Source organism: Lepisma saccharinum, chromosome 4 (assembly GCF_977018435.1).
Source record: "Lepisma saccharinum chromosome 4, izLepSacc3.1, whole genome shotgun sequence".
Lineage (NCBI taxonomy): Eukaryota > Metazoa > Arthropoda > Insecta > Zygentoma > Lepismatidae > Lepisma > Lepisma saccharinum.
Window position 1 is genome coordinate 449,527 of NC_139232.1, and position 13,304 is coordinate 462,830.

The following is a 13,304-nucleotide window of genomic DNA, read 5'->3' on the forward strand; positions in this document are numbered from 1 at the left end:
TTTGTGGCACTTGTAAATTAATTTGCAAAGATAGGGATGAGTGATGATCTGATTAAATTGATGAATGGATGCTCACAAACATCCATGTCCAGGCCGGGATTCGAACCTGGGACCCCCTGGGAGTGTAACGCAATGTGCTATCCACTCCACCATGGGGGCTGGGGATGTAACAAGTAATAATGGAGAAATGTTGTGTGAATTTGCAGTTGCAAGCAGCTTGATAGTTATGAGTACTCAGTCCCATCTTGAACAAATACATAAAGGAACATGAATATCACATGACCAGTGCACTATTAATTAATAGATGTGTTGATTATACCAAGGATATGATAAACGATGCAAGATCATTGAGATAGCTATATATTTCCTACATCATTGTCATATTTTGTTCCTATACTACGAGATATTTACCTGCACTAGCATTACCAATTTATCCATCCAAGAGTTAGATTTCTTAACTGTACTTGCAATAATTACATTATTAAATTTGTTATACTGAGGAACTTTGATTTATGTAATTTTACCAGAATTACAGTCTATGACACCTGCTAACATATTTTCCATAAACTGACGACAATATATTTTTTCTACATTTATTCTTACGTAATTTGAGTTTCCTACTGAAGATATTTAATAAACCTGATAACTTTTTAAATTGTTATACATGAAAGCAGTAATACCAAACTTTTTAAATTGTTATACATAACAGTAATGCCAACTTATATGGGTCCATGAGGGCCCAAGCCCACCCAATAATTTGTTGTGTTGTTATAATTATACAGGGGGTCCCAATAAAATGTTCACACACATTGAATGATTATAGTGTTTGTTTAAGATACATTTCATTTTCAAAATTTAAAATAATCTACAGACATGAATAATTTTAAAGTAAGCTTTCCTGGCAACAAATGATGAAAATATTCTATCGGGACTCTCTTTCCAGAACTCGCCTGGTCAATAACCCAAGAGAATCTTTTCATCAATAATTTTCTTTTTCAACACCTGTTTTAAAACTTATGGCTATTCTAGACCAAGCACTATTGGAAATGCGAAGCATTGACATCTCTAACACAGTGCCAGATCTATAAACCACAAAACCCTGCAGTGCATGTCGTCCCTTGTCGTGTCCTTTACATACTCAAATATGTGTATATCAAACAATAAATGTGGTAATTTGTCCAGCAACACTGAGCAAAGAAGAAAAAACAATGAAATATTGTAAGGTGAAAGGAATTTTTGTTCATTTGAAGTTGGCTAAGATGCAGTAGTTTTTGGTTAATAAGTTTTGTTTAATGCTCCATACCACTAACTGAACATTCATTTATTTCTAACCACAAGTGTTTGTGTTTCTTACCTAGATCTGTGGTGTGGAATAAGGAGTAGAGATTCTACTGTACATACATACCAGTGGCGTGCCGTGGATTTTTAAAAGTGTTACCGGTTATCAGTAGGACATTTAAGGGAGACTTGGGCACCTCCCTACCTCATGCCCCCCCCCCCCCCCAATGTCTTCCAAGTAGTTCATATAATATTAATCTGGTACGTATGCAATTTTATACTAGATTTTGGTAAAGTTATTAATCAGGAAAAAAAATGTTGACATAAGGACTAAAGTGAAATCGCAAACATTGGTTGTTGACACAATAATATGTAATTTGATACCTACAGAAACATCGAAGGCTACTTATAGAGCAGATCAATCCGACTTTGAAAATAGTTATATGATGCTGGGATCCCAGGTTCGAAACCTAGCTTGGGCATGGGCGTTTGTGATGTCTATTCATCAATTTAATCATATCATCACTCATCCCCATCTTCGCAAATTAGCCAAAAGTGGCACAAGCGAAGCAAAATCAATCAAATCAAATCAAAAAACTTCTATGATGCTGTCATAAAGATAAGTTTTTCATTTGAATTTGAATTTTTGGTTGCGTCATGGTCATGGTCCATGTTATCCACATCTGAATTAATTAATTGACAATGCCCGAAAACAACATAAAGATGAAAGACACCAGTCACAAAACTCCCACTGCACAGTCCCTCCCACAAACCGTTGTTTACTTTTGTAACACGTGAAGCACCCTCCTTGCCCCCTCCCCTCTCAGCATCGGCCCTTCCAAATATTTCCTTCGGAACCTGCAAGAAGTCCAGTTCTACTAATGTTGCCATCTTAGTTCTTTTGAAACCAGATTTGCCCAAATCGCAAAACTTTTCGTTTCAAATGTAGAGTAGATGTAGTCTTCATCTGTTTCCTAACTACTCCCACTCCCATGTTTTGCTAAATCCACTGAAATCTCATTTCTGACACCACTACTATTTCGTATATTTTACATCCTTTGCTACCTTTAAGGCTTTCACTTTATAGGATAATCGTGACGATGAGGATGCATGGTGAATTATTGAAATAAAATTTTTATTTCTTTGTGTATGTAATTATTAATTTTTATAATTATGTAAGTAAAATAATAACAACGAACATTGAAATAACCATTTCTTGCTGAGGATTCGAACCTGCGACACCTGACACTTCAGAGCGTGCTAAGATAACAATCGGGAAATTATGCTTGTAAGTATTGTTTTCACCCAAAAACAGTTCTACCACCTCAAAAACATTGCTTCAATCTGAAATTATCGCATTCCTGCGACAACGTATGTCAATCTCAATCATTATTATCAACAATTATCACAAATTCCTGTAACCGAAATAATATTATATGTGTGAAATATAGAATTTTAGGTTGACATTTTTAGAAGGACATACCTTGACCATACCCATCCCTCTCCTCTCCTTCTCGCCCATGATGTCGAAGAAGGACAAAGAGGACTTTCATAATCGCTGATAATAATAATAATAATAATAATAATAATAATAATTTTTATTGTAGAAACATGTGAGAACATCACATGTATTACAATCGTCAGAAATATACATATAAAGTATCTATAGATCTTACAAAAAAAAACACATCCAAAAAGCATTTTAGAAACGTAACACCACTTACATAAATTTAGTAGTTAACATTATTGTTTTACAATCATAACTATTTTACCTAATACAATTAATTCCAAAGAATTCTTCTACTCTATATATACAGTTATCGGTTAATATTTTTTGTACTTTTCTTTTGAATTCTAAAAAGGGCAGTTGCCTTAAAGACAGAGGGAGAGCATTGTGAAACTTAACTGACATGTAGTAGAAGGTTTTTTGTGTCTTCTTGTAATTACATCTAAACAATCCCTATTTCTGGTTTGATAGGCATGTGAACACCCTAACTCCTCATAAATGTGAATGTTCTCTTTTCTATAGAGTAGGCATTGGAATACAAAGATAGCAGGAGCTGTCATAATACCTAGTCTAACAAAACTTAACTTACAGTGGCCACGGCTTGGAAGACCACACATTAATCTTACACATGTTTTTTGCATTTTTAATAACCTTTTTATTCAAGGCTGATGACCCCAAAGTAAGGTACCATAGCTTAAGTGACTGTGTATCTGTGCATAATAAACAGTTTTTAGAACCTTCAAGCTTACACACAATCTTAACCTACCCATTAAATAAACCCCTTTGCTAACTCTGGATTCAACTCTACTGATATGATCCTCCCATTCCAAATGATGATCTATTAAGAATCCCAAAAAGGTGACAGAATTCTTTTCATGCCCTGTATTATGATTATTACTATTATATGTAAGTTCCAGGTTTTGGATCTTATCAGTGTTTATACAAAGCAAGTTAGCAGTACACCAGTCCTGTACAATATCGGAAGTAGATTTTAATGAGGACCTTAAAAGATTATTAGAATCAGAGTTCAAACAGATATTGATATCATCAGCAAATAGGTAACTACTGACCAAGGGTGTTGAAATGTTATATGGCAGATCATTTATGTAAATAATAAAAAGAATAGGACCCAGAATAGATCCTTGAGGTACTCCATGTTTAACAGGTAACAAGTGTGACTCCATTTCTTCAAAAACTACTCTCTGAGATCTCCCACTTAAATATGATTGCAAAAGTGACAGCGCTCCATCCTCAAAACCATAAAATCTTAACTTTTTTAGCAGAAGAGAGTGAGATACAGTATCGAATGCTTTGGACAAATCATATAGTCTCACATTAACAACTTTCTTACTGTCTAACCCTAATATACAATTTTTCAAGAATGAGACAGCAGCCTTAACAGTATCTAGCCCAGTTCTATAGCCAAATTGAGAGTTACTAAATAACTTATTTTGTTCAAAATAATCAACAATCTGATTATTTAGGACAATCTCAAAAACTTTGATATGACTGGAACCAACGAAATAGGTCTGTAACTATCAGGAAAAGACTTATTACCCTTTTTAAATATGGGTATCACTTTTACAAGCTTGAAATCTTCAGGGAAAACACATCCAATAATACATGAATTTATAACATGAGTTAAAGGTTCCTTTATAAAATTTACTGCATATTTCAATATGATAGAGCTTAAGTTATAAATATCCTCACATCTACTACTACTCATTTTAATGATTGCTCTTTCAATGTCTTTTACTTCAACCAGATGAAAATTAAAAGTAGTTGTAGGTTTTAATAATACATTCAAATAAAAACTTGAATCATTTTTACTTGGGCAAGATGAAACTTTGTTCAGGATTTCTTCAACTTTATTAATAAAAAAAATTGTTGAGTTCAGACGTGCTAAGTTGGTTATTAAAATCTTTTCTGGTCACATGTATGGAATTACTCTCTTTTTTTTACAATATCCCACATTGCTTTTGACTTATTACTAGAGTTGTTTATAAAATTATCATTAACCTTAATCCTAGTTTCCCTAACTAATCTATATAATTTCTTCTTACTATTTATATACAGGTTCTTCATGCCATTTGAACCAGTACTAATATAATTGTTGCGTTTCTTATTTAAACACTGGACTGATTATATACACTATTTAATGTACACTGACACTGGACTACATTGGAATGGAGTTGACCACCGTGTAGCAATGTCTCTCGCTGTTCTCTCGTTCAGTGCGGGTATTTCCCGATATGTACCACGCCCTGCACAGTCTCCGAAGCAGAGTCTGCACTGTCCTGCCACCTAGTGGCGACAAGTATAATGAATACTTAAGATATACAAATTTTCACACATTGATAACACAAATAATAATACATACACTAATCTGTCCCAAACATAGTCCCCCCTCTTGATCGAGTCGATCAACAAAAGTACCACTAATGATCTACTGGAAGAGGCACTAGTTTGTTAACTGGACGTTTATAAGTTGAAGACGAAGTGCGAACAGTTGCAACACGCACTAGTCCATCCGCACCAGGATGCACTTGTTCAACTATAGCAAGTTTCCATGTAAGTGGAGGTAGGTGATCTTCCTTCACTAAGACCACTGTTCCTGGTTCCAAATTCTTCCTTTGGGTGTTCCACTTGGTCCTCTGCTGCAGGGAATGCAAGTAGTCCTTTGACCAACGGTCCCATAGTTGTTGGTACATCTGCTGCAATCTCTGCCATCTGGATAAACTGGATTCTTTGATGTTAGTTAGACTAGGCTCAGGAAAACTAGTTAGGGGTGCACCAATAAGGAAATGGCCAGGGGTTATAAAACTGGGATCTGTAGGGTCATGTGACATTACTGTGAGGGGCCTGGAGTTAAGACAGGCTTCGATTTGAACTAAGAGTGTTTCAAGTTCTTCGAAAGTGAGAGCAGAGTTCCCTACGATTCTCCTCAGGTGATGCTTCATGGACTTCACTCCTGCTTCACAAAGTCCAGCCATATTTGGGCTATTGGGTGGTAGAAAATGCCATTTGAATCCTTCCTGAGCTGCATGGTCTTCTAAAGACTTGCTGAAGTCTGATGATTGGAATAAATTCTTCAAGTCTTGTAATTCACGATTGGCACCGACGAAATTTCTTCCGTTATCGCTGTACAAGTTCAAACATTTTCCTCTGCGTGCCGTAAATCTTCGCAAAGCAGCAATGAATGACTTGGTGCTGAGATCTCCGACCAATTCTAGGTGTATGGCCTTTGTGGCAAAGCATACAAATACTGCTACATATGCTTTCAGCCTTGATTTGCTTCTAGTGATTGACGGCTTGATGATAATTGGTCCAGCGTAATCAACTCCAGTGTTTAGAAATGGTCTAGTGGACTGTATTCTGGATGGTGGTAATTGTCCCATGAGTTGGTTGGAAATAGATGCTCTTAATTTGAAACAAATGAGGCACTTATGCAGAATAGCTCTGACCACTTGTCTGGCTCTTGGTATCCAGTACTCCTGTTGTAATGAAGATATAAGGAGTTGCGGTCCTGCATGTAATAGCCTGTGGTGTTCTGAAAGAATGATCAATTCAGTTAAATGATGCTTCGGTGGCAATATGATTTGATGTTTGCTATCATATGGTAGCTGTGAGTGCCTAAGTCTTCCTCCAACTCTGAGTACTTGTTTGTCATCTAGGAAAGGATGCAAGTCTGAAAGTTGACTATCCTTTGACACCTGACTGTTAGAAGACAATTCTCTTATTTCCTTGCCATAAACTTCGTGTTGCATGCTTCTAATGCAAGTATGCAATGCTGATCTTAAGTCACTTGCTGACAATGATCCTATATGTTTCTCTTGTTTGTTCCTCGCATTGTGTAGAAATCTCAAACAATATGCAATCACTCTTTGAAGTTTCAATAACGACGAAAATCTGCTGATAAATTCTATCGTTGGTGCATTTGTGACTAGACTTACTGTAGTTGTTCTTTGTTCTTCAAGTTCGTCGAGTTCGAAGTCATCCTCCCTTGACGATGTTGGACTCGAAGGCCATGCTGTTGCTGGAAGTGATAGCCAATCAGGGCCATGAAACCACATTTGAGAGGTGTGTAGTGAGTCTACATTTGTCCCTCTGCTGATTAAATCTGCGGGGTTCTGTGCTGACACTACATGTTTCCAGTACTGAGGCTTAGAACATTCTTGAATTTGTGAAACTCTATTCGCTACAAATGTTTTCCATCGTCTTGCAGGTGATGCTAGCCACGCCAGTACGATCTTCGAATCGGTCCATAGATTGATTCTACTGACTTCCAATTGTAGTAGTTGTAACACCTTGTGTGTTAGTTTCGCCAGCAACAAAGCAGCGCACAATTCAAGACGAGGAAGAGTGATCCTTCTTATAGGTGCCACACGTGAACGTGAACAAAGTAAATGTACAGTGGTTTCACCATTTCCATTTGTTGATCTAAGATACAAACAACAGCCATATGCAACTTGCGATGCATCTGAAAATCCGTGGAGTTGAATGTCAACCACTTTTCCTTGAACTAGCACAAATCTGTTAACTTGTATCTGATTAATGTTTGGTAACTGTTGAAACAAACGTTTCCACTCCATGTTGAGTTTATCTAGTAACTTATCGTCCCATTCCATGTTATGGAACCATAATTGTTGTAGAAATATCTTGTAAGAAATTACTATTGGACTCACTAGTCCCAAAGGATCAAAGATTGATGCGACAATAGAAGCTACTTGTCGTTTAGTGATGTTGTCTTCATAACATGACACTATCTCCTTGTTATTTGCTTGCAATTTATCGGTGACTGGATCCCACGTGAGGCCTAAAGCCGTAACGCTTGCTCCCTTGTCGAACTGAAATGGTAGTTGCATTTCTCTATGAGTAGTTGGTACTGCTTCAAGAAGTTCTGGATGATTAGAACACCATTTCTTCAAAGTGAATCCTGCTGAATTCAGTAAATCGATTAGTTCTCCTTGCAATTGTCTAGCTTCTTCAATACTGTTGGCTCCAGTGAGGAGGTCATCAACGTAAACATCTCGTTGTAAAATTTTGGATGCATTCGGAAACTTGGTTGCTTCCTCTTCAGCTAACTGCTGCAATGTTTTGTTCGCCAAAAACGGTGATGATGCCAAACCAAATGTGACTCTTGTGAGCTCGAACGTTTGTACTGGCATATCTGTAGATTTTCTCCAAAGTATGCGTTGAAACTTAGTGTCATCTGGATGAATCAGAATTTGTCTGAACATCTTCTCGGCGTCTGCCATAAATACAACCTTGTGCGTTCTGAAGCGAAGAGCTATAGACTGAAGATCGTCATGTGTGGTTGGACCGACCATCAGTATATCGTTTAATGAGAGTCCATTTGTTGTTTTTGCTGATGCATCAAAAACAATTCTGGTTTTCGTGCTGCTGCTGCTAGGTTTGAACACTGGATGATGTGGTAAATAGTATGACACGTCATCAGCTTCATTTGGATCTGGTTGTACTGGCTTCATGTGTCCCAACATGTCATACTCCTCGATTATTCTGCCATACTCCTCTTTCAACTCTGGTTGTTGTTGAAACCTCTTCTCTAACTGATGTAATCTGAATAATGCCTGGTTGTATGAATGTCCTAGCTCTGTATGATCTGATCGAAATGGGAGACGAACAATGAAACGCCCTGTTTCATCTCTGGTGGTGTGTTGATTGAAGTGGTTTTCACAAGCTACTTCTTCAGCTGTTTTTGGTTTCGAGTACATTTCCTCCAACTCGAAAAAACGCCGTAATTGAGAATCCAAATTGTCTTCCATGCGTACAAAACATGCTACTGTGGGTGTACTAGGTTCTACAGGCTGTTCCATCCGACCAGCTAAAATCCAACCTAATTCAGTATTTTGAAGAACTGGATAGTTTTCATCTCTCGTTTGTCTTTCAGGAAGAAGTAAGTGCAAGTAAAGTTCCGATCCAATTAGTAGATCTATCCCTTCTGGTTTGTAAAAATCTGGATCTGCTAACTCAATGTCGGTTGGTAGGTTCCAATGTTCATGATGAATAACTTGAGAAGGTACGTTCCCTGTGATGCGTGGGAGTATCAGACAAGTAAGTGAAGTCTGGAAGTCTGACACTCTTGAGCGCAGCTGAATGTCTACACTGTGCTTGGCTTCCGATGAAACATTATTGATTCCTCTGATTGGAATATGATTTTTCTGCTTTCGTAACTGTAGTCTCTGAACAAGATCTTCCTTGATGAAATTTGACTGAGACCCACTGTCCAGGAGAGCTCTACATGTATGTGGCTGTCCCCTAGAATCGATGACTTCTACTAAAGCTGTTGATAGCAGAACGTGTGATCTTGGTTTACTCTTAAATGTGCAGTATGAAGATTGTACTGAAGTTGTCCTTGCAGCTTCGTTCCTCGTGACTGGTGAGTCATTCCTTGGTTGGTCTTGCCTTAGAGCACCTCCTCGTTTACCGCCTTCGTCTGGATGCAACAGTGAATTGTGTTTCAATCCACAGCGTCTACAATTCCCTGAAGTACAGTTCCTAAAATTATGATTCGATCTGAGACAATTATAACAAAGTTTGTTGTTGCGCACACACTCTTGTTTCTGCTTCAGACTTGCGCCTGCAAAAGACTTGCATGAATATAAGGAATGTGCTAATTTACAGAAATAGCATTGTGTATTTGTAGTTGTCAGGTAAGAATTTGACTGACGGGTGTGTTTCTGTTTAGGGCTAACCTTGTTTTCATTGACATTTTTGTTTACGTGAACAGACTTCATTGATTCCAAAGCTTGACATTTTTGTTCTAGAAAGGTGAACAGTTCCTTTAGTGTAGGGAACGACTGATCGGTATGGCTTAATTCCCATTCCCTTCTTGTGTGAGAATCAAGTTGAGCCAAAAAATGATGTATCAAAATAACATCTTCTAACGGTGTTTGTAATTCAAGGGCTCGAAGAGCATTTAAGTTACTGGTGACATCATTGATGAACTGACGTAATTCTGTGGCATTTTCCTTGTTAATTGCGTTCACATGCAAGATGTTATTGACATGACTTGCTGCTATCAGTCGTTTATTCTCATACCTATCTTTCAACAATTGCCATGCAATATCGTAATTTGAATCGGTCATGGGCAAAGTATCGATAAGTGTTCTTGCTTCAGATTCCAATGATGAACGTAAGTAGTGGAATTTTTGTATTTTAGGAATATTGACATTTGTGTGAACCATAGCCTGAAATGCATCTGAATATGCTAACCAATCCTGATAATTACCGTGAAACGTGGGTAAAGATACTGTGGGTAATTTGATGTGCTTGGTGCCTAATGATGAAGCATTGTTTACAACATTCGATCCATCTGTAGGTGCAGCTTGTGCTTGTTTATGTTTCTCTATAATGGATTCCATTTTACCCCGTACCTTGTAGTAAACTTCTTCAAAATCCCCCCTATGAGGTTCATGATTCTCGTTTATATCTTCTACTTCTAAACGTGTTTGAACTTCATCATATTTTTCCCACAAAGGTGTTAAATTCTGTAAACGGACCCTTACTTCTTGAACTTCCCCCGTATCTTCAAAGGCATTGACAAATGCTTGTGTTCGTGTTAACTGGCCCCTAAATCCAGCTCTCCTACGTATCAACACTCTTTTCTCTTCTTCATCCATCGCGAAGGAAAGAGGGCAAGATATGTAGGAAATAGTACGTGAGGAAAGAGTAAACAAAATATGGTGCGAGCCTAGCTAACTACTGACCTTGACCTGAAGCTTCCCTGGGTGTTGGCGATGACGTCACTTCAGATGATAGCAGGATACTGTAGTGGATGCTCGAAACTGTCCAAATTTATGATACTCAGTCCCGTGATGAGTTCTCGTAACAAATAACTTATTGTCCACTGAATACCACCGTGTACAATTCGGTCTTCTAACAAAACATTCGACGTGCGCACGATAACGATACGGAATGTCTGTTCAAACCACACGCTTAACCGTTGTGATCGAAAATTACACGTAATACGTAATAAGTACTGTGACACAAAAAGTTCTACGATTGAGCACATAACATGCAACCATATATTGACGTAATTACGAATGTCAGTACACATCTGTAACTGGAACACTGCATACAAAGTCACTTCGATACCGCGCGAAAACACTCGTTCTTTCCATGGCGGGCGAGTCGAGACGTTTGTTCTGATGCGTAACACGTCATATCTCACAGAGATTGTTCACTCGGTAAACTAATCCTGCCCGGAGATGACCATAAAATGTTGCGTTTCTTATTTAAACACTGGACTGATTATATACACTATTTAATGTACACTGACACTGGACTACATTGGAATGGAGTTGACCACCGTGTAGCAATGTCTCTCGCTGTTCTCTCGTTCAGTGCGGGTATTTCCCGATATGTACCACGCCCCAAGGTAACTTAATATACTATAAGGTAGCGCCATCCGAAAATTGCCGATCATGCACGAACGCGTGACGTCATGTGGGAGGATCGGTTATGCTCGGTGCCCCTTCGGTTATGTTCGTTCGGGGCTTGGCAGAAGCAAACGGCCGCTATCATTTCTATGCGAGTTTCAGAGAGGGAAAGTGTTTCATTATTTTGAGGGGTAAATATTAATTATCATACTTCGGGATGGTATTGAGGTATTCCTTTAATGATTAGTAACATAATTAAAACATGCTACTTTTAAAAGAGGGGAAAATTGCACGTGCAAAAGTATTGTAAAAATTCATTTTTCTGAAACATGATCGATGTATTACAAAGAAGGTTGTCCGTGTTCTAATTAGAATTTCAGATTTCATCATTTCATAAATCGTATTATGATTTTAATAAGAAACGTTGCATGCTAAAGAAGAATTGCATAGTGAAAGAATTACAAAGAAAGAATTGATTGACAGATTTGGTTTATTTTTGCCTTTCTGTCTTTCTTTAAATATGAAAGGAAAACCCATAAGAGGATCTCTTTCTTTGTTTCCACAAGCCGGCCTCCTTGGCGTAGTGGTTAGCACATCGCACTTCAACGCCAGAGATTTGGGTTCGAATCCTGGCTTGGGCATGGATGTTTGTGAGTGTTCATTCATCATTTCATCACTCATCCCTATCTTCGCAAATTAGCCAAAAGTGGCACAAGAAGCGAAGTAAAATGAAGCAAATCAATCAATCAATATTTGTTTTCACATATACTATCACATTTACTAAATTCTCAATTTTCCCATTAAGGACAAATCAATATCTTGCCCGATTGGATTCGAATCCGGGATCCCTGGCGTCGAAGCGCGATGTGCTAAGCACTACGCCAAGGAGATCGACAGAGGCCTCCGAAGTACTACGGGCTCACAGAACGTCACAGGAGTACTATCGGATTATAAATTATGGATATTAGAGTTTGGATAATAAATAAATAAATTATATAATATATAATCTATAAATAAAAAAAACACCCGTTCTTTATTTATAGAATCTCAAAGAAAGCGATAGTTTGCCAAACTAAAAAATAATCCTATCTTGTTCTCACGATAATAAAAATAGAAGGCATAATAAAAAATAAATAGGTAACTATAGATTGACACAGAATTGAATAAGCTGAATTTTGATGTAACTCGTTTTTATGTGGTTCTACTGATTAACTTTTAATTGGAGTCCAAACTTGAATATCCGTAATTTCTAATCCGATAGTAGTCCGGTATAATCTATTTACAACATTTAACACAACGAAGTACAAATGCCTAATATTTAGTTTTCTGACTAAATAGTTCCTTCTTATTCATTCAGAACGTTGCAATCATTCCCAGGAACATTTCAAATTTTACATAACATCAGAAAGTATTAAAATTATACTGATATACTTAAAATCCAATCTTTACCATTCACCATAATGTAACTTTATTTTTGAAGTTATCAAATGAAAGAAGCAATATACAATCTAGATAAAATTTTACTCTGCATTTGATACTTACTCTAGATTCGAAAGAATTCCCAACCTTCTTCATATATTTATTTACTGTACAATAATTTACGTACGGATCAAAGTTCCACATGCAAAAATTTTTTGAAAAGTTTTATGTGGAGGAAGAATGGTGAAATAGTTTGTAAGATAGTAGTTTCAGACTTTGAAAACGCAATTCCAGTTTGTAATTTGCAGATATTTTAAAATTGTCTGGTTCAAATTTGGCTGCTAGTTATCGTTGTCATAGTTCTAAAAAGTATTTTTTCGTATTAAGAACTTTACATACAAACGCGTGCAGAAGATGAGTCAAAGTGTACAGTACTAATTTAACTAAGTTAACCTACTCGAAATACTTGATGAGTGCTAGGAACATCAAACTTCAATGTCTTATCCTACTAATTCAAGCCTATAGAAATAGATCTTTGATCACACGGTAAATGAAACGGTTTGAGAATATCGATGAAAATATCTTAGTTTAATTAAACAATAAAGGAGAAAAGTTACATGAACTCACAATGATTGACCGTGCAAGTGTACGAATTATTATTCGTTAAAGGACTTTGTCCGGAGATTTTCCATTTCCAT

At 37.2% G+C, this 13,304-nt stretch overlaps 1 protein-coding gene across 1 annotated transcript; it reads right to left on the reverse strand.

Moving 5' to 3' along the window:
• Positions 1–5,223: 5,223 nt before the first annotated feature.
• LOC145986570 (uncharacterized) lies at positions 5,224–10,428 on the reverse strand. The gene has a single exon (XM_083120730.1). The coding sequence runs from the start codon at positions 10,426–10,428 to the stop codon at positions 5,224–5,226; it is 5,205 nt and encodes a 1,734-aa protein (XP_082976856.1).
• Positions 10,429–13,304: the final 2,876 nt, after the last annotated feature.